At 46.8% G+C, this 21,814-nt stretch overlaps 1 protein-coding gene across 1 annotated transcript in view; it reads left to right on the top strand.

The window, feature by feature from the left end:
- The window catches only part of ctnnbl1 (catenin, beta like 1), a 42,437-nt gene extending 20,623 nt beyond the window's left edge, over positions 1-21,814 (top strand). Inside the window, exons 12-16 of the mRNA XM_076026589.1 lie at positions 2,630-2,727; positions 4,007-4,087; positions 15,898-16,035; positions 16,685-16,757; positions 21,237-21,814. Of these exons, the coding sequence (XP_075882704.1) occupies positions 2,630-2,727; positions 4,007-4,087; positions 15,898-16,035; positions 16,685-16,757; positions 21,237-21,325 (479 nt within the window). The 3' untranslated portion in view covers positions 21,326-21,814. The remainder of the gene's footprint in view (positions 1-2,629; positions 2,728-4,006; positions 4,088-15,897; positions 16,036-16,684; positions 16,758-21,236) is intronic.

The raw sequence follows: 21,814 nt of genomic DNA, 5'->3' as shown, positions 1-21,814 counted from the left end.
CGAGAATTACAGCTTATGCGCTTCGCACCATTCACTGGAGAAACACCTGCAAATCCCAATTGGACTTTGTCGAAATTTTATAAGTATCGCTTTTATTTTGCGAAAAACTCTAATGGAAAGTGCCAAGGCTGGTAGCGTTGGCTGGTCCACTTGTGTGGAGAGCAAAAAAAAAAAACAGCTCATGTTGCTTCAAAGGGAAGTTCAGATGAATAAAAGTGCATTTCAGAGGTCAGGAGTCTCCGTTGAGAGGCTAGATGTGTGAAAATACCAGGTGATCGTCGAGTTCTTTTTTGGCTTCCCTGCATCTTTTTGACGGGGTGTTTGGCTGCTCTTTGATCTGCCGTGTCATTTTCAAGAGTTATCACAGAGAAACACCACTCTGCTTTATCCACACCTGCTGTCAGCAAGAGCAAACCGCATCTCGGACGACGTTCGTCTAAAAGCTTTTTCCACTCGGCGGCCCGACATCCTGCCTCCGTCCCTTCCTTCACAAATCTCGTTGAGAAGAAGTCGCCTCAAGTCTAAACTGTGTGCAGAGAGGCCGTTCGGCTGCCAGCGATCAATAGCCCCCCCCCCCCACCGCCCCCGGCAGGGCGTGGAGGTGGCGACATCAATTACCGTCCCGAGCGGGTTGATAAAGCGGCGTCCTTTCGTAAATGGCAGTTCGCCTCCCTGTCGTTACGTGGCAGGAAATCAGAGTTTTCCACGTTGAACCTGGGAGGGACGCGAACACTGCCGACTTTCAAATGGGACGAGAAATATTCCCCCCCCCCAAAAAAAAAGAAAAAAAAAAATGTGACCGTGCATTATAAAATCGCACCGAATGTAGTTTTTTTTTTTTTTTTTTTTTTTTCTCGTTGCACTCAGCCGCGGATGTGGGAAAATGGGAAACAGCCCGCGGCAGCTTGTCGAGTGGCTGCCCTGAGTGACGACTGGGCTGCCCGACACAAACATCACATTCACTGCTGCTGACGCCGTAAATCCTGGCCGGTGCTCACAGACAGTATGATTTAAGAGACACACACACACACACACACCCACACACACACACACACACACACACACACACACACACACAGCTGACACCTCAGAATGGGCTTATTTGGACACCTGCGTCCGGCGCTTTAAGTCACAACATCAACTGTGTTTTATATTCACCCACAGTATTTGTTGGCGTTGGAACAGATGCCGTTTCAAAGACATATATACACTGCCAGTCAAAAGTTTGGACACACCTTCTCATGCATTATGTTTTTTTTTTTTTTTTAATCTTTAAAGCTTTCTACACTGCGGATAGATACAGAAGAAGCCATCAAATATATGAGCAAGATATATGTAATTATGTAGCAAAGAAAATCACTTTAAATAAGGTGGCTATTTTGAAGAATTTAAATATTAAATTCATTGGGTGTGTCCAAACTTTTGACTAGGAGTGTATTTTTTTTTCTTTGAGTTGAGATGTACATAGGAGTGATCACAAATCCCGTGTCCTTTTTTTTTTTTTTTTTTTTTTCCATTAAAATGAGTGATTTAAGGCGGAACGTCTTGCGAATGTCTGCTGCTCGCTCTTGTTCTGAGGATGATGTGGCCTTGGTTGAATATGTCCTCCCACTGGGACCCACTTTATCAGGACAAGAGTCTTTGTGTCCCGATGGCGTCCGGACTCACCATCACAATCGAAGCGTTTTGACTCGCCTGGCGATCCAGCCGGGCCGCGTGTGCCCTGTGAGCGAGAGCGGGCCAGGGTGGATCATGGAGGGAAGGAGGCAGCGCACAACCCATTCTTCTTCTTCTTCTTCTTCTTCTTCTGCTTCTTGATTTCTTTTCTTCTTTTGAACAGCAGAAATGGGATTGATTCCTTTGCTCCTGTTGCTTAGCAACTGCGAAGCCTCCTTGAGCGAGAATATTGACCCCTTGTTGATAAAGTCCAATTACATTCCCCCCCCACCCCCCCGACTTTGTCGTATATCAGGAGATTTCACAGTGTCACGTTCTGGCCTCCCACCAGCCTCCACCCCATCCACACCCCTCCCCCTTCCGCTGCCCCCCCCCCCCTCCCCGGCGCGACGTTCATTCGGCATTATAGAGAAATATTACGCCGCGATTGTCACATGAAGGCGCCGCCCCCCCAGTCAGCCGCTCTTTGAGTAAGACAACACGTCTGACATCGACTCAGTCCTCATTGTTGGGGCTCTTGATCTAGTTTTTGTCACCAATTAGCGCGTTTTCACGCCGTCTCTCTCTCTGCCACGCGGCCTACTTTAAATTTCTCTCACGCCTTTTTTTAGTTCTAAATAAAGCCTTGTTTCTCCAGCTCCGTTGGCGTTCCTTCCCTCCTCCTCCTCCTCGCTCTGCCTCGCAGCTGCACACGAGTTCTATATTTTTTTTTCATTGAGGCCGTGTCGGTGCAAATTCAGCGTTAGCCGTTTTAAAAGTTAAGCTAACGAGCTCCTTGATGGATTGCGACCGCGGCTCACGTGTTGCTTCGGGCCGGTTTCCGGGTCGTCCTTCTCGCAGAGTTGGCGCCGAAAGGCCCGTACGTCAGCCGGGCGAAGGGCGAACTGCTTTTGCCAAAGATGAAACTGTGGCTCGCTCGCCTCGCCTCACTTTGCCTCGTTCTCTCCCCCAGAACACGTCTGCTCCATCATCGCCTCCATGCTGAGAAACCTCAAGTCCCAGCAGAGAAGCCGACTCCTCAATAAGTTCACGGAGAACGACTGCGAGAAGGTTTGTGGTTGCTTGGTTTGTATGTCCTCCTCGTGTTGTTTTTCCAGATGCCAATTAGCAGCGGTCGAGCTGGGCGGACAGTTTTTCTTTGTTTGCCTGCGCTGACGCAGTCGCGTCTGGGAAAACTCAACGGTCCCACATTATGCAAAATGTTTTCACTCCACTGTGGATTTCCAACAATTATAGATCCCCAGTTTGTCACTAAAATCCCAGAGAAATTTAGAAAAGTCTTTTTCTCCTCTTGTTTGCTCCCCATGTAACAGCTCCAAATTGTCTTGCTGAAAAATAATGCACTGAAATGTCAAATTTAGCCTCTGTGATGTCATTCCAAATGATTATTTATTTATTTATATATTTTTTTTATTTTCTTTAACTTCTGTGCTCTTTAAACAGTTTCCAAATTGATTTTAGATCAGATTTTTAATCAACTTATTTCATAACAATGCACATTGCTTTAAAAAGACTTGACTGGGCCCAAGAATGTGCAAATGTTTTTTTTTCTAAAACTATATTTTGCTCCTTTGCCCATTTTGCCCAGAAACGAATGTAAAAGTCTGCAAAGTTCCTTTTTTTTTTCCCTGTGTGCTTTGTTTCAAAGTTCATACACAAGCCGATAAAAGGCTTCAAACTAAGATTCCTGACAGTTAATATACGACTTTACATCCAGCTTGGCATATTCAATTACCTCAGAGATGATATTCATATATGCCTCACTGCTGTTATTTTTACCAGCTGGGTGAAAGTAGGTTGGATGTGCTCAGGTTCATATTCCGGTCAGCCGTCTGCACTGCTTTGAATCTATTTTAGATGTTTGGGGTGAAACGGTTGGAGACACAACCTGTCATACAGTAAAATGATGACTTTCCGATTAACTCTGCCCAGTTTTTTTTTTTTTCCCTTCTAAAAATGAGCCTCTCTGGCAGAAAAGTGTGGGACTCCATCATTGCATTTTTTTTTTTGGTTTTGTTTTAAAAAGTCTCAATTCTTTTTTTGCTCTGCAAACCTCATCTGATTAATAAAACAGCTGGCAGCAAACACCAGAGAAGAATTGGTGAATAATTAATGCGCAGAAAAATGAATATTTCTTTTCCGAGTCTCCTCTCGTTTGCTCTCGCTGTTGTCTCTCTCTTTCTCTGTCTCTCTCTCTCGCTCACTCTCCATTTCCAATCACGTTTCTCCCAGTTTTCCGTCGTTCTCTTCATGTGTCTGTCTCTCTCTCTCTCACACTCTCTCACTCCGCTCCATCCCTCACTCCCCTGCCCGCTTTCACTCTCTCCAGGTTGATCGACTGATGGAGTTGCATTTTAAGTACCTGGAGGCCGTTCAACAGGCTGACAAGAGGATCGAAGGAGAAAAACACGTAAGCCTCGTTGTTTTTCTCCCCCCATCCCTCCCTCCCTCCCTCCGCCTCCTACGTGCTCCCCTTTTTCTGCGCCGGCTGCAGCTCCCCTGCTTTAAATTCTGCAGCGCCGATCACTTTAAAAGGGCTGATCAGTTTAGTTCTCGTCGCAATTGAGAAACCTCATCCTGGAGCAAATTGCAGACGGAGATGTGTGTGTGTGTGTGTATGTGTGTGTGCTGACTGTTGAGGACGACTCAAGGCTTCCTTTTGCTGCAGCGGTGATGCTGGGTGACCTTGTTGCAGCTCCATAAAGAATGAAAATATCACATTAGAAAACTTGGAAAAGTTCAACAAAGCTTTCTGGAAACTGGCTTTGCAAACCGAATAAATGGTGACGTTCAGCTGAGGCGAGCGCTCCGATTGGCCAGCTCCTCTCCCCATCCCTCTGCTGCTTCTGTCCAGCCCATGGATGTATTATAAGAACTGGATACCGGACTGGCAATATGGCAGTGCACCGATTTTTCCCAGGGACCACTTGAGGTACTGCAGCAAAAAAAAATCCCATGGGCCCAAAAAGCATTTTTCCCATAGACTTCAATACAAAAATAAACACCTTTAAAACGGCTGACAGGACGACTGTGACCTGAAATGCGATTCATAGCAAATCTTTCTATTGTAGATTTTTTCAATCATGGTTTTTAAGTCACAACATCGTACATGCTGCTGTGTCTCAGCTCGTTCTGATTGGCTGCGTCCTCGCGTGTCTGCAGGTGACGCTCTTCTTCCTGTAGCCACGCAGCGGCGTCATGTGACCTCACTGCGTCTCACGTAGCAGCTTCATTTATCCGCTGCTACGTGAACTGAATCCAACGTTCGTCTGAAAGTTGACATTTTGTGGCGTTCTGCCAGTCGGGAGCAAAAACAAAAAAAAGTTTTATTCCTTCCGTGTCGTTTTATTGTTCTTATCTTGTAATGCAAAAATTCCTCTCAGCTCAGATAAAACAGCCGCCACTGCAGAGTCTGTACTGCTGTAATGATAACTACAATGATACATTTTACTTACAGAGCGCTCCTGAAAAAGGTCCTGAAAGACACTTTACAGAAAAGACTGAAAACATATTAGAATAAAATTTACAAAAAATACTTGAAAGTACAAACAAACAAATCAAATGCAATTTACTGTGAAATGCAGCGAAACCGTTTGGTTTTTAAGGACGGCTTGAAGCAGTCAACTCCTGCTTGTGCTCAACAGGCCACTTTCATGACCCAACCAAAACACTTACTGTACCATCAGAGATCGGCAAGACGGATGGGCCACATTTCTCCGTCAGCCACATTGCACGTTAGAAAACGGGGCCGTGAATAAAAAAAAAAACATCAAATGAAAATTTTGGTCCCCTCCCGCCTCGGCTTTTAATTCCTCCACAAATATCCCACAAACCTAAAAGCCAGACTTCTGTGGAACTGCAGCGGCGATAACTTTCCTGCGGAATTATCCCCGGCTGGAAAGAAAGTGTTTTAATCCCATTTCACATTCATGGTTTTTCTTTATCGGTGTCTGGACAGGGGGAACTGCATTATAGATGTCCAGATAGCCCACGGACGCGCCGCCACTGCCGCTGCCTCCGCTCTCACGCCGAGCCATCGAAATGCCGCAGATTAGATGTTGCAGTCCTTTGCGCCGAGTCACATCCACAGCCAGGAAGTGGGAGGGGAAAAGATCGCAGTCCGGCCGATAACAATAGGCAAGCTTGATAGCCGTGTGTGTGTGTGTGTGTGTGTGTGTGTGTGTGTGTGTGTGTGTGTGTGTGTGTGTGTGTGTGTGTGTGTGTGTCCACCGCGCTAAGCTGTGGCCGAGACGGAACGACGGCGGGATCCAGATAAAAGATAAGCAGCCAGCGAGGGGATAATGGCTTCGGCGAGATCGGCATCTCTTCCCCGGCGTGAAGGGATGATATGCGCATTGTGAAAATATCAAAAGAGGAAGCGGCGGCGGTGGCGGCGGCAGGTGCTAAAAGGGACCAGAATAAAACGGGAAGCGAGGCGGAGGAGCGATAGGGGAGGTGTGCGGCCGACAGACAGATAAGTGCACGATTGCCACCCGAAGATGACTGGAGATTAATATCTGGCGTCGCGGCGAGGTCGCCGAGCGAAAGGCCAGACAGTTTGACATTTCCTCCCGCCCCCCTCCGTCACTCACTTCTCTCCCTGCCCGTTGCTCCCCCGGCGCCTCCTTCAGGATGGCCAACGGATGACTTTGTGATAACCTGCCGATAAGGAGACGCCGTCGCCCGGGATGAGTCGCTATCTCCGGAAGCCACGTGCTCGGCCTTCCGTGCCGGAGAAGAACTCCGTGCGCGTGTCTCAGCGCAAGCAGTATTTTTTTTTTTTCTTTCTTTTACGTCTTAAACAACTGTCAAAATCATTCCGGCGCGCCAGGCAGCTCGTTTTCCGCTGCAACGAGCATGAAAAACACAGCAGGTTCACTGTGAGGGTGGTATGGGGAAAAAAATACACATTTATCAAATCTAATCCACTTTATTTATAAAGCCCAATTTGAGTTAACACAAAGTTTACCAAAGTGCTGTACAAAAAGTAGACATAATCAAAGACAGGATACTAAACATAGGACACAATAGATCATAATTTCTATGCACACAAAATCAACAACCTAAGTGGTGTTGACAGCCAAAGAAAACAGCTGCGTTTTAAGAAGAGATTTGAAATTGGACAGTGAAGAGGCCTAATGTGCAGCAGCAGTTCCTGCCACATTGTTGGATGAAGTTGGAGTTTTGAATGCTCGGTCCCCCCTGAGCTTCAGCCTGGTATTGGGAACCCTCAGGAGAGGCTGGTCAGCCGACCCGAGAGATCGGCTGGGTGCGTAGGGGTGCAGAAGCTCTGAGAGGTACACTGCGGCAAGACCATGTAGGGCTTTAAAAGCAAATAAAAGAATTTTAAAATGAGTTCTAAAATGGACGGGTAGCCAGGGAAGTGAAGCTGAAATCGGTGTAAAGTGCTCAAACTTCCTTGTGCCAGTTAAAAGACGTGCTGCTGCATTCTGTACTCGTTGCAGATGTGCAATGGAGGACCCACTAACCCTCATGTTAGTGCATTACAAAAATCAAGCCGGGTGGTTACAAAGGAGTGGATTACCCTTTTCATTTACTGAGAAACTCCACCAGACACATTTTAAGCTTAATTTTCTATCTTTTCTCATAGTCAGTGTTGCTTTTTTTGATAATTAGTTCAGAATTAAAATTGCGCACATGAAAAATTCTGGATGGATTAATGTTCGTCGAGATTCCTCTGAGTAGAAATGCTGTCCTTCACCTTGACACTTAATTTTATTTTACATTGTGTCGACGGAGTTGCAACAAGAAGCACATCAACATAATCAATACAATACAATCAATCGTTTGGCTGCAGAACTGAAGCGACGTGCTAAAAATTAATAAATGCACCTTGGAATTAATCTCACCGACTCTACATAAAATGCCCGCCAACACTACGTCCGTGTCGCGTGAGCGTCCACAGTGCGTCCCAGCGGCATCTTAACACCTTAAGAAGCGCAGACATTAAGCCCGCTGATGCGTCACCGCTCGTAAAACATAATCGGCCTGATTTATATGGATGCAGCGGACGAGTTGAGAGCTCGGGATTAACAGGCGGGGCCGCAGATAATAACACCCTGTGACGACTCTCGGCAGTCGGCAGCGGTGGTGGAGGCTGAGCCGAGCCGAGCCCGGCCGGCCGGGCCCGAACCTCTGACCGAGTCGTTGGGTTTCGATGCCGAGGATTTGAGGAATTCTCTAACTGGTTGGGTCAGCCTGATCCTTCTAGCTTGTTTCCAGTCCACTGTGATTAGTTCTGAGCGAAGTGACGGGCGCCTGTGTCGCAACGGTGAGAGATATTCAGCGTACTTGCTGATGATGGCATTGACTTCCAAGTCCCGCCTCTGGCTGCCCGTCACTGCTTTATCGCTCAGAGCCCAACCAGGAGGCTGAGTCCCATCGACCAGGTCCCATCTTTTTTTTTATTTTTTTTTATTGTTCTTTTTTTTTTTATTTGTTTATTTGTTGAGGACAATGCACATTAATTTACATTTCTGTTCTGAGATGTAAAATTAGTATAAATGCAACAAATCCACGGGGGCAACAGAAACTGGCAGACAATGACACTAAATAGGAGATAGTCAATACAGTACTACCGAAACAAATACAACATGAAGACAGTAATGCACGACAAAAATACATCCATCCACAATACATTTAACCTGGGGCAAGATGACACTGTCAGGGATGGATCATTTAGATAGGGGTGCAGCAATGCAAAGACCAGGGCAGGGTTTCTTCTTGGAGTTGTGCTAAGATGGACCGAGGAACACAACAAAGCCAAAAACCATTAAAGTGCTACAGAGCTCATGGAAGAGGTTGAGAAAGGCAAAGACCAGATTGCGATTTCTTGCTGGGAGTTGTGCTAAAATGGAGTTGAGAAAAGGTACCGTATTTGTGAAGTGCTGCAGTGGGGAAAAACCTTTATGGATGTATTTTACCATCGACGTCGTTGATTTAAATCATGTTTGACTTCAGACGTCCATCCAACTCACGTGGTGTTTTGTTCTTCCCTTCATGTTGTGATTTCTAACTTCCTCTGATTCCCCTTTAAAGCCTCGCTGCGTGGCTGGGATTTTGATTATTTTTCTTTTTTTGCGCGCATCAAAAGATGGAACAAATGGCTGCAGTTTAATTGGTGCCACGGCGCCTATTAACAATAATAATAATAATAATAATAATCACACCTGTTTGAAACCAACAAACCAAGAAAAAAAATCCTCTGTGCACGGCAGCATCACACACGTGCGGTTGCGGATGGCAACCCAGTTCCTTCCTCGGCTCCTATCGGCCGGCGTTTCATCTTCCTCCGCCTTGCTGCTCACTATCCTCTAGTTAAGCCTGTTTTTTAAGGGGCGGTAAGCAAAATGTTTTTCCTCTGCAACATATTACCGGCAGATTTCTCGGGAGGATAGAGGAGGAAGCGGTGGGCGGTGGTGGTGGAGGAGAGAAAGCTGCTTCTGCAGCTCGGTCTCTTTATTAAGCTGCTTATATTTCTCCCACCTCTCTCTCTCTCTCTCTCACTCTCCACCTGACTCTCTCCTTCCCTCCATTCCACCACCCAGATAAATGTGTGGGGTTTTTTTTTTCAGCTCTGGCTTCTTGGTTTCTTTGACTCGACCATCCCGTCGTTGCCACCGCGCAGCCCGCCACTACTTCCTGTCGTCCTGATGCCTCCCTTCCTCCCTGCTGTACCTGCCGGCCCCGCCTCTCTCTTTCTCGTTCCCCTTTTCTCTCTTTTCCAGCCGCAGTGACACCATTTCTTTCCACTTTCGTAGCAGCCCAGTTTATGGCCCAGTTTTCAGCACATAAAGCTGGATAGTAATCTCGGTGTTTACACGATAATAAATAAATATATATCTTTTTTTTTTTTTTTTTTTTTTTAATCCTGGTGCCTGATTGCTTCGGATGTTGACTCTTTTTCAGCTGCAACCTATGGTTTTTAATTCCGAGGTGGTAGATGAGAGCTGCTTCCTGCCGTTAGAGGTCGATGAAGCCTTGCAGCTTCTTCTCTTCCTTCATCTTGAGTGACGCCACACTGGTGTCGTCTTTTCTCCGATCAAGTATCAGGGCCTCTTCCTGTTTCCTGCAACCAGGATACAAATTTTTCAAGCACAAGCTACCAGTAGCACCACTTCCTGTCCTGTTCCTCTCTGTCCCCCCTTCACTTCCTTTCCGTCCTCTTTTCCTTCTACTCTTTTTTTTCTCGGCCAGTTTCCCCCTTCAGTGCAGGCGCTCTCATCCCCTCTTTTCCGCTCTCCTCCCTCACCCTCCCCCCCTGCCCTCAACCCGTTGGTTAACGGCTCCTAGAGATTGATGAAGCTCAGCAGAACATGGCCGAGGCCCGACCTCAATGCTGTGAAACGCTCAAGTGCACTTTCCCGCCACCTCGCTGCCCAGTTGCTCGCTGTTCTGTGTGTGTGTGTGTGTGTGTGTGTGTGTGTGTGTGTGTGTGTGTGTGTGTGTGTGTGTGTGTGTGTGTGTGTGTGTGTGTGTGTGTGTGTGTGTGTGTGTGTGTGTGTGTGTGTGTGTGTGTGTGCGTGCGTGCGTGCGTGCGTGCGTGTTTGTGTGTGTGCGCGCGTGTGTGCGCTCTCGCCTTATTGAGCTGTAGTGGGGGGAAGGAATTGGCCGCTTCGGCATCGTTGACATGTCGACTTTCACCGAGAAACTCTGCGTTAAGTTGGAATTGGGTTTGCACCCAGTTGCAGTTTTTTACAACGCTTTCCCTCTCTGCCGGCTGTGCAATTTAAACTGGTCTCACTCTTTCACAACCTTTTCCTTCATCTTGGCCATCGGGCAGCTCTGTCTTGTCAGTGTCAAACCACAGTCTCCGTTGTTTGGTGCTTTGCGAGGATGTTAAAGATTTTTGCAGGAGATCAGGTGCAGAGGAGCTCAGCGACGTCATGGAATCCAATTACTGATGAGAATTTGTCAACCAAATTTAGAGAACCGGTGATACAGTATATTCCAGAATCTCCATGAAGCAGCTGTGTGTGATTGTCTGTCAAAAACCTTCTTCAGATCTCCTGTTAAAAGTGCATTTAGCCCTCTGTTTGCAGCCTCCTGCAAAGACTCCGGAGTTCCAGCTTCCCGGTGAACTGATGCTTTGTTGGACAGATGGGAAGAAAAACAACGTTTCTGAGGAATTACTGAGGTGTCACTACCCTTTGTGACTTCACAAAGGGCTGATCTCGAGAACTGAACTTTTCTCATCTCTGAGTTTAATCAACCTAACAGTCAGATAGTCGTGATACATCGGCGAAGTGAATCTTGGCTAATCCGACCTTGAAGCGCTGTGAAGCCACGTCTTCTGTTGGCCTCTGCCTGTCCGCCACCGCAGACTCTTCCGTCCTTTGAATTTCCAATGTCAATAAGCAGCTTTTAAAGATGGATCCGCTTCGCCGACATTCATCACAAGCAGCCCCCGTTGCTTCCCGAGCCGAGAGGCTCCGAGCGCAGCCGCGTCGGCTCTTTTGTGTTTTTGTTTGTTTGTTTCGTCAACACAGGCTGACACTGCGGCATTTCGCTTTTATTCTTTTTTTTTTTCCCCTCCGCGGCGAGCACCTCCACCTCCCGGTCGGCACTTTGTCTCTCGCCGTGGCCCACTTTCCCCCGTCACCAGTCTCTTAATTGACGTGCCCACAAAGCCCAGGCAGGGCTCCTCGTCAGCGCTCGGAATTAGCGTGTTTTTCTCTGGCTCTTAGGGTCCTCCTCGTTATCAACCCTGTGTTTATATAATGAGGACGGATCCAACAACCTTCTCTCTGCCCCCCCCCATCCCATCGCCTCGCCTTCAAAGAGCACAACTCACAGCCACAGCGTGACGGCGGGCCGTCGCAAAGTGCTGACAAAGAAATCACTTTAATGCCGGATCCGAGCATCCCGGAGGAAAAGAGGGCGCAGAAATAACACACACACACACACTAATACACAAACATCCTCACACACTGCGGAACAGCGGTTATTGTTCCGAGATGCACGTGCGTTGCTACATTCATCCGCTACAGGAGCATGAAAAAAGCCCACATGGTTTTTAAACATGCACAGACAATGTGCTGCACGTCTGAGCTTCCATTAATCACACACGCACACACACACACACACACACACACACACCCTGCGGCTGAGTTACAGTAAAGGGACCGAGACTGAAAATCACTGCAAATTACTTTGTCTCCACTGTAGCCGGGCTGCCAGGCTCCCCCGAGGCTGCGGTAATTGACTTGTCCAATTCCGTCTCTCGACACGTTTATTCTTTCCTGCACGTCCGCCGTGGCGGTGCCCCTGCCGCGGCGGACCCAAAGGTGCCACGCGGCGAGACGTTGGTGGGGACGGGGGACACCCCGTCAAAACTAGCCGACGGACAAAAAAAAACTTAATGAATTCTGTCACGCCGCCTCTTGTTTTTAATATCCCCGCACGTCCACTTCCCCCGTTGCTGCAAGAGGATGAATATTTAATGCGGCTGTCGTTGGTGGTTGTAAACGTTGCGCTGGCCGCGCAGGTTCAGCAGTTTCAATTTTATGTTTCAGTGATGCTGGTTGACCTTCATTTAAAACAAAACAAAGCATTCTTTTAAAAATGGATTTTCTCGCTGACAGTTGCTTCTGCACATTGATATAAATCACTGCGAGAGTTTAGAAGTGTATTTCAAAAATATGGGCAGAATATGATCCACATACAGTCATCAGAAAGGATATGTCCAACATGCACAAATAAGAGTTAGAAGAAGACAGAATATGAATAAAAAAAGTCTCAAATCTTTATTGGCCTGAATCTCACTGGTGACGCAGAAACTTCTGTTGTCTGCTGAAGTCTTTTGACTGAACTGTACAATTCATAGAACAGCGGTGGTGTCCACAGACGCAAAGAAAAGGGAGTAGGTGAAGCAAATATCTAAATACCTCATTGTGGTATTCTCTGCCGTGAACTTTTGCCCTTGGGCAACAATCGTGCGTGCAGGTCGCGTTGTCTAGTTGCCGTAACATTTTCACACAAAAGTCACCGACGGCATTCAGTTCCGTGAAAAAAAGCTAGGGGGGAAAAAATCTGCCCTTTTGTTCCTGTCAATTGATCAAGGATGCAACAAGCAACAAAAAGTTTTCTTCCCCCGGAGCAGCGTCTTGGCTGAGCGGCGTCTTCTAAACACCTCGCCGTGTGTCAGTTAGCTTGATGAACTGCCTGACGAGCGCTCCGAGACCCCGGCCCGCAGTTTGATTGCTGGCCAGCCGACAGAACACGGTTCTGCTTATCGTCTTTGGCTGTCGGCCTCATTGTGTCTCGCCCCATCCGGTTCATCCTGATACACAAAAGAGAGAGAGAGAGACAGACAGAGAGAGAGAGAGAACCCCACAATGCATCTGTTCTCTCGCGGGTTTTTCAGCTCTTCCGCTGGCCGCCGCAACTCTTGTGTTCTTTGATCTTCCTACTGCTGATGCCACGCAAAATGTCTTTTTTGTGCGTTGTTGCCTTGAGAGACGCCAGAACAGTCCTAGAAAGTTGAAGTTTAAAGGCCCAGTGTGTAAAATTTGACTTGAGTTATGATTTTTATTTTTGGTGAAAACTTAATATACTGCTAATAAAGGTGGACGAGGTATCCAGGTTTGGGTGCGCAGACCACTGTAGTTCACTGGCAAACTCAAGAGGGGGAAAAAAGGGGGAAAGAAAGACACTGCAAATGAAACCACTTGACGTTGCTGCTTTGTTTTCAAAATTTAAACACTTAACCTTGAAAGCTTCCCGCACTAGCACAGACCAAACTCCTGGACACCAACCATGATGTTAGGAATATTTCAAACACAAACCAATAAATAAAGTACTAAGTACTCCACTCCAAGTACTCAAAAAAATTGACAAGATTTTGTTTACGTTTTTGGTTTTTCCTAGTGTGTAAACAAACTTGATACACTCGCAAGAAAGAGCTCAACTCTACTAATTCAAATCATTTTGAACTATTTCAACTCTTTCAATTTCTCGACCTTGTTTCCTTCATGCCTACGTCAATTTAACTTTATTACATTAGATTATCTAGGCACTCTCTTAAAGGCACAAAGGATGATACAATACAACTCGCCCACTCGCTGGTTGTCTTTCTCTCGGTCTCTCTGTAGTCAATCTGCATATTTCTCTGTGTAAATGCTCCTCGGGGTTGATGTCACCTTGGCTGGGAGTCTCTGCTTTGGGCAAGGACTCCCAGTCATCCACTTTAACCTCCACTAAATTAATTTGTGGAGTTGTGAAGTTGGCGTGTGTGAGATTGGTGCAACGTTGCCGCGAGCCGTCAACATTGGCGCCAAATAATGAGCCGAGTTGTCCGGGAAACGAAGATAATCTTTTTTTTTTTTTGTCCTACAGGAAACACAGTTTACATTTAAATAGCTGCGTCCTATAGTTGTGCTTAAATGCATCTCGAAATGGGTTTGACTGAACAGCAACTAGACCAGGCTTCGGGCTTCTTTTTTTTTTCTTGTTTTTTTGCTAAAACTTTTTTGACGCAAAACTTAAAAAAAAAAAAATAAAATTCCCTTGACAACAGAAAGCCTGCGGTTCACCCCAAGGGCTTGGAAGCGATAGACGCTCTGCATTCCATTCAGTTGCAAATTTAAAAGTGCTGCTTTTAGATTTTGTACCGTGTTGTTGTGTATCTTTAACCGAGGGTGGTCGGGGGAGGGGTACTGACTGACAAGAAAACGACATGCAAAACACTGCTGAGCACTAGCAATGCAAACCTGTATTGCACTCGACACTGTAAATGTCAAGGTTCACTCATTATTGATTCAAGGAGAACTGAGATGTTATTTCCTCCCCCCCCCCCCCCCCCCCCTTTTTTTTTTTTTTTCACTTTAGTCACATTTTGCTCAGGATTCACTTGCAGTACTTGCAGTATGGTATATACACTACTTACTTATTTATACTTACCTCAACTGCCCCAGCCTCACCTCGGCTTCCTCGCTGCCCTCTGATTGAGGCGCCATAATGAGCTGAACTTCTGCCATAATTGGGTTTTACAGTGTAATTGATCTTCCGAGGCCCTTTGAAAGTTTTAATTTTCCCTCAGATTAAATCATTGGAATGTAAATGTCACGTGCGCTACCCTTTAGCTCGACGGCGCGGGCTGTTTGTTCTCATTAGCGGCACGTTGAAAAGTTGCCCTTTCTGCTGATTTACTGTGTCACACTGAGGAGGCACGTTTTTTTTTATTTATTTTTTTGTTGTTGTTGTTTTGTTAAGCCTTAATGCTCTGCTATTCTCGCCGCCGAGTCTCAAAGAGGCACAGAATGAGCTGCCCGTGTGAGGACTTGGTTTCTGCTGGATGGTTGAAACGTACCGCAACGTGTTCTGCAGATCCTGATACGTTCAAGTTAAAATGAACCAATAATAATGTACAGATGACAATTATAATAATAATTATAACAATAATAATAATAATAATAATTGTCGAGCATAACAACATGTTTGTGTCGTGCTCCTGCTCCGGACCCCCCCCCCGAGATCTGCTTCTTAATCTCTAATGATGATTAATGTGGGCAGTGTGCATATTGGCATGCTGGCAGGGTTGTTGAGATGGATAACTATGCAAGAGTGCGTGTGCCCGCGCACGTGTGTGTGTGTGAGCGGCGGGGGTTCTTCTCCCACAGCTTCATGAGCGGGAATCGATGGATCGGAGCGACGGGGGGAGGCGAAGAAAAAAAACGCTGACGTGCAAACGGCTAAATCAAATTTGGTCGGCCGGTTTTTTCGCGTCGGTTGATTCCGTTAACCTCGCAGGGCAGCTCGATGGGCAGGGCTCTTGCTGATCCATCAGCCAGAGCTCCCGTTTGAATTGTTTTCCGTTGCCCGATCAATCGGACCAATCGCTTGAAGAGAGAGAGGGGCCGGGAGCGTCGGCCAGGTGTTAGCTTTAACTTTAGCGGAATCAGGGATTCGCAACATTTTCTCATTGAAAGAAAGAGCCAAGGAAGAAATAGGCGCTTCAGACTTTTCTCTGTCTTGACCGAGTTGCAAATCCAGCTGTACATACAGCATCTGATTGGCCCACTTCCAGTCACCAATCACGGCCCCTTTCATAGAGAGCTGCCAAATCAACCTCACGCACCTGTGAAACTCGCGCGTCCGATTCAATTTCAATTGAATTTTATTTTGAAAAAATTCCACCGTGAATTTACAATCATTCACCTCCTGGTGTGTGTGTGTTTGTGCGTGTGTGTGGCGCTGCAGGAGATGGTGCGACGGGGTGAGATCCTGGACGACGGCATGGAGGACGAGTTCTACCTGCGCCGCCTGGACGCCGGCCTGTTTGTCCTCCAGCTGATTTGTTACATCATGGTGGAAATGAACAACTCGGGCATATCGCAGGTACGCACGCGCGCATGCACGCGCGCACACACACACACACACTTTCTTTCCCTCCCTCCCCCGGAGTTTCCCGCCGCGGTGATTGCGAGCCGCCCGATTAGGCAAGATGCTGAAGCAGATGGTCGTCAGATGGTCGATACGAGCGCCGCGGCCAAGTGGCTCATGTACTTGGACTGTGGCGGAGCTTCTCGCCGCTCCTCCGATGCGGCGGTGGCGGTGGCGGCGGCGGCTATGCGGCCGCTGTCGGTAAAACATTTGGTTTTTCAACGGGACGAAACCGTTTAATTGAAATGACTGCTTTAAAATTTTGCAAACAGTGTTTGCAGGATCCTGAGCAGGTTGTTTAACTGGCAGAGGCCGACTCAAAGCCGAGGCAGCTCGGTGGCCAGACAGTGTAACTGCAGCATCGTTTTGCAAAATGAGATTTCCAAATTGTTTTTATAATCGCTTTTATATTTATTATTATATATCACTTAAATTTACAGATTACGACCTGGTAAAATGCTCTTGTTGTGTCAAATTTGCATGCAAACTGCAAACTACAGTTTTATCGTTGTAATTACGTGGTAGTTTCTTCGGAGTTCATCTTTTATCTGCTCTCTCTCTCTCTCTCTCTCTCTCTCTCCTTCTCTTGCTTTTCTGCCTTCAGCTCCAGCAGAGAGTTCACCAGATCCTGAACCTGCGAGGAGGTTCCGTCAAAGTGGTTCGCCACATCATGAGAGGTAAGAGACTTCAGTCTTCACCGGCACACCAGGTGACTCTGACCCACTTTGTTAAGAAGTGCTGTGTCTGAAAGTTTGGGGGAAATCAAACTTCCACGAAAAAAAAAATTTTTGCAAATATTTTGTCTTTCTTCTGTTAAATCCTTAAAACTTCTGTTCACTCCTGACTCATCAGTAAAAGCTACACATTTGGTTAATTTTCATTATCATTTTAAAAATCAGAACGAGGTCCTGGAAGCTCTCTATAGAGCTGTAGCGTGAGCAGGCAGGAAAGTCCTCCAGCAGGTCTCCTGACATTTGACCTGGAACAGATGTGAGGTCCGTCCGACCTTTTCCTCAACACTGTGTGAAACAATAAATCCTCTCGTCCGCTCGACCCCTGTAATGGAATCTACACAGTCTGGAGGTCGTGAGGCACCGCTGAACAGCGAACTCGCTCAAACATCCTACGATACCAGGATCACTGTGTTCTGGTTAAATTTCAATATAAATTAATTTAAAAAGAAAAATAATTTTAATATACATATTATATGTAATATATATTATTATATAAAACCCACAGTGACCCAGAAATCATCTCCATTATAACTAAAAGCTTAATATGACCGAAATCAACACATAAAAAAGGGATTATGGAAAAATGGGATAAAAATTCTTGTCCCATCCGCTTCATATTACTTAAATTGATAAATATGTATTCTGCAAATGCACTTTCCTACACTTCGCACAGAGTGTGCGTGTCCAGGTTTATCGGCGTCTTTCATGCCAGTCATTCCACAACCAGTCCACGTTCCCACACACCCACCAAATACTCTGCAGAAATATTCCACGATATTAGGAGGGGGGAAAAAAATGACTCGGTGGAGCCCAGCCGTCTGTTATTAGATATGAACACGATACAGGAAGTGTCCCCGGGGCAGCGCAGTGTTTTATTCATGCCGGCTGCAGAAGCCCGGTTCAAATCATCACTTTTATCACCGCGCGCGGAGCCTCTGAAGGTTTTTTTCACTTTTCCAACAACAACAACAACAACAACAACAACAAAAGAAAGGGAAAGAAACCCTCTTCCGAAGAAGAAGCAGCTCCTCTGTGGACCCTCCAGATCAGATCAGAGAGAGGGATGATGATGATGATGATGATGATGATGATGATGTAGGCCGAGCAAACACAACATTTCTTTGAATTTACATCGCGATTCCTCCCCTCGTCCTAAACACTTCCTGTCCTGTTTGTGTCGCCGACCGTCGCGGCGCCGCGTTGGCGCTTCCTGTATCGCTGTCGGGTTGGGGGCGCGTCGCTCCAAAGGCGGAGCTGTCCGTCACGCTTGGCGCCGCGTGTGTGTGTGTGTGTGTGTGTGTGTGTGTGTGTTTGCGAGCACGTTTTCCATCTCATTTGTATGTATGGACACAAACGCAATCCCTCCTTGTTCAGACCGTTTCCACATCATGTTCCTGCCCGTTAACACGACAGATGACGTGCACGTGTGTACGTGCGCGGCCAGTGCTGTCGCCGCTTCCTTTCACGTGCACGTGCACGTTTCACAGAGAGAGAGAGAGAGAGAGAGAGAGAGAGACACAACAAACCCCCGTGCACGCTCGCTGCTCCTGCGTTTGTGTGCGTTTCTTTCTTCACGCGGACGTTTAAACGCTCCACTTCGCTCGTTTGCAAGTCATTTACATTTAACCTTGCGTTGTTGTTGTTGTTTGTGCGTTCTTTTTTCTCGAGGCTCAGTCATGCAGCAGTTCGTCCCTCCCGTCGCAGTTTTCTTAGGCGCGCAGTCAGTGTGGCACTGAAAGCTACTTAAAGGGTACTACTCTCCAAGTACTCGGCATCCTGAGCTGGGAACCTCCAGAGACAAAAAAACGTAAAAACTGACCAAAAATAAAACGCTGAAAGTGCGGGGGTCTTATTTTGTGTGACTCAGTGAAACCCTCTCCCGTCCCAGGTGGACGGAAGATGATTAGAACCACATGAATAGAAAGAAATTACCATAAGAGATTTTTTTTTCAAATTTCCGAGAATAAAGTTGAAATTTCAAGATAAAAGTCCGGAAAAATTTGTCTTTTTTTACGTCGCCTTTTCGCCCAAAATTTTGACGTTATTCACGAAATTTCAACTTAAAACTCGAAACGAAAACTTCAATAAAAACCTCCTTCCTGTAATATTTTTTTTTTTCTTTTCTTGACGCCCTAATCCTCTTGCGTACTAGTGGCCCATTTGATCCGGTGGGAAAACTGCCATCAAAGGTTAAGCACATGCAGAGTGCGGCTCCGTCGTCTAGACCTTAACGCCTGCGGCTCTTTGAGTCTGGAGCAGCAGCATGGTGGAAGGAAGGGAGGAGGGTTTATCACGCTGGGAGGAGGAGCATCAGTCTCGCCACTTTAGAAAACCTACCTGCAAGACTCTTTACACTCTTCACCTTTGACCTGTATCCTCAATATTCCCTCGACCTTTCAGACCTGCCCCGGGTCAAGGTGTTTGCAGACACTGTATTGATGCTTTCGATGGCATTCATCAAAAATCTGACCTAGAAACTCCATCACGATTGTTAAAAAGAACAGAAAAAATGTCGGCAAGCCGGCAACAGTGGCTGACTAAGAATTGTCAGCCCAACTTTTCCAATGACTCAGCGAGACAAACTAAGCTGCAGGGGCCAAAAAAAAAGAAAAAAAAAGAAGTAGGAATACAGAAGTTCTGCCCTGCGCTGATTAAGTTGGCAGCCGTATTGAACTGTGAACTCGGGCTTGTCCAAACTTCCACCAACTTTCAGCCTCCCAACTTCGGGCGCCTCGTTTCCGCTCAGCCGTGAACTCAGGAAAAAAAATATCTGTAAAAAAAAAAACTCCTCAGGTAACCTCCTCCCCCTCCCCCTCCCCCCCCTTGTCTTCATACGGCAACAAATCCATTCAGAGCTCATATAGGACGACCTCAGAATCAAGCGGGAAGTCTCTCCTCGCCGCCGTCTTATTTCCCTCGCCGCTGCCCCCCCACCACACCACCACCACCACCACCACCTGCCGGTGGTTCCCCTCCTACTCATGGCGGATCATTCCCAGGCGCTGACCTGAGTAATGGCCACGCTGGCTCCTCCATTGTCCCCGGCTGCGTTGCCGTGGTGACGGGAGTGCGGGTACCGGCGGCGCGCCGAGGAGGAGGAAGAGAGCGGCCGTGCAGAGAGTCGAGGAGTCGCTGCGTTTCTGACCTTCCCCTCTCGTGAGGCCGGCCGCCGCATCCTTCACACGTGCGCGCGCGCGCACAGACACACACACACGCACGGTCAATGATGGCAGCCGGCCAATGAAAGAAGCTGCAAGTTTTTCATGTTTTTGTTGGATTTCCTTCCCTCTCGCTCCGTTTCCCTGCTTTTCCCAGTCAACCATAAAATTGTACCAATTTTTTTTTTTTTTTTTGCGGGGGAAGGGAGGGCGGAGGGGGGGGTTCCTGTGAGTCCGCTGCTACAAGTATTTTTTTTTTGTTTGTTTGTTTGTGGACCTCTAGACCATTAACAATTAAGATGTAGAGCCGGTCGTGAAAAGCACGGTTTGATTTTTTTTTTTTTACTAATAAAGACGGAATTAAGTAAATTTAAATTGAACTCATTGAAGTTTGACGCTGCGGTTGAGATATCTGACACTTGCTAGCATTTGCTGGTTTCAAGTCCTTCCCTGCACAATTTCCTTGGTTTTGCAGTGTTTGTTCTTTGTTCCTGCGCTTCTGTACGACACCGCGACTCTAATAATAACAATAAGTAACACACCAAGGGCTCCCTCACCATGTAAAAAACAAAACAACAAATCTCCTTGTAGTCTTGGTCAACCTGGCTCTCTTTGGGAAAGACCCCTTCAGTCCCCCCCCGCCCCCCCCTCTCCCCCTGCCTCGCCGTTCCTGTTCTCCGTGCCTAATCCCCACCGTGGCGGCTGCCCGTGCCCCCCAGCAAATGCGTCGAGTCCGCCGAGGCTGCGCCGAGTTTAACCCCCAACCTCACTGTGTGTTAAACTAACAAATCCAACCGACTCAGTGGACTTCCTATGCTTTCTGCTGTGCGTGTGTGTGTGGCGCCGGAACTAGCCGTCAAAATTCCAGATCCTGAGACATCTGAGGAGCCAAATACATGTTTCAAAGGCTCCATATTGCATAAAGTGGACAATCTGTCTGTTTAATCTCAGAAAAAACAGCAATACGACCACAAGAATAATTGTTTTTGCTCCAAAACTAAATATTTTGCTGTATTTTGGTTCTTTCGTCATGTTCGGCTGCACTTTAATTCCCTTTTTTCCTGTTTTTCTACCAGGAGTAGTTTAAAATACTAAAAAAACAACTCTTCTTCTACTCTGTGAACTCTATTTGCTATGAAGATTCAAGGCCGCCTCTCCTGTATCTCCGTCTCTTTGTGCTGAATGATTTTTTTGGAGCGGTGCAATGCTAACGGGTCAAAGTGGCTGCGACTCAACTGGCTGCTGCTTTTTCTTTCTTTGGCAGAGTTTGCTGAGAGTATCGGGGACGGGAAGAGCGACGAGTTCAAAGAGGCCGAGCGCAAGAGGATCATGGACCTTCTGGAGAACTTCTAATCCCACACATACACAAACACACACACACACATACAAAATGTATGTGCATTTTTCTATCCAAGGACTTTGAGATCCCCAGGTTTGCTTACAGCCCCAGTGATCTCCAGTCTGCTCAGATCACAGAAATTGAATTATTGGAACAATCTGTTTCTGTGAGTGATATTTTTCTAAATACCGAGTGTACAGGATCCTCACGTAAAAAGGAATTTTCAAACATCAACCTTCTGCCGTGCTTGTAAACCCAGAATTTGGAGGGCAGAAATCCTCCCGGCTCCTGTGGGTTTGTTGATTTGTTTGTTGTTTGTTGTTTTTGCGCCTCAGTGTTGAGCACCGCGCGGTAATTACCGGCAAGACTTTGCAAAGACTCCAACTTAATATCCCCTTAATATGCCTCCTCTCCCTCGGCTCCGCCGCGTTGCGTGCTCCGTTTGTTTTGGATTTACGTGCGAACATTTGTTTTCTAATAAAACATCTGGTAATGAAATCCTG

This window comes from Nelusetta ayraudi, unplaced genomic scaffold (genome assembly GCF_046127955.1).
Source record: "Nelusetta ayraudi isolate G7.1 ecotype Tasmania unplaced genomic scaffold, CSIRO-AGI_Nayr_v1 ptg000019l, whole genome shotgun sequence".
Taxonomy (NCBI): Eukaryota; Metazoa; Chordata; class Actinopteri; order Tetraodontiformes; family Monacanthidae; genus Nelusetta; species Nelusetta ayraudi.
The sequence above is the reverse complement of the archived record's forward strand: the minus strand, read 5'-3'. Positions and strand labels throughout refer to the sequence as shown.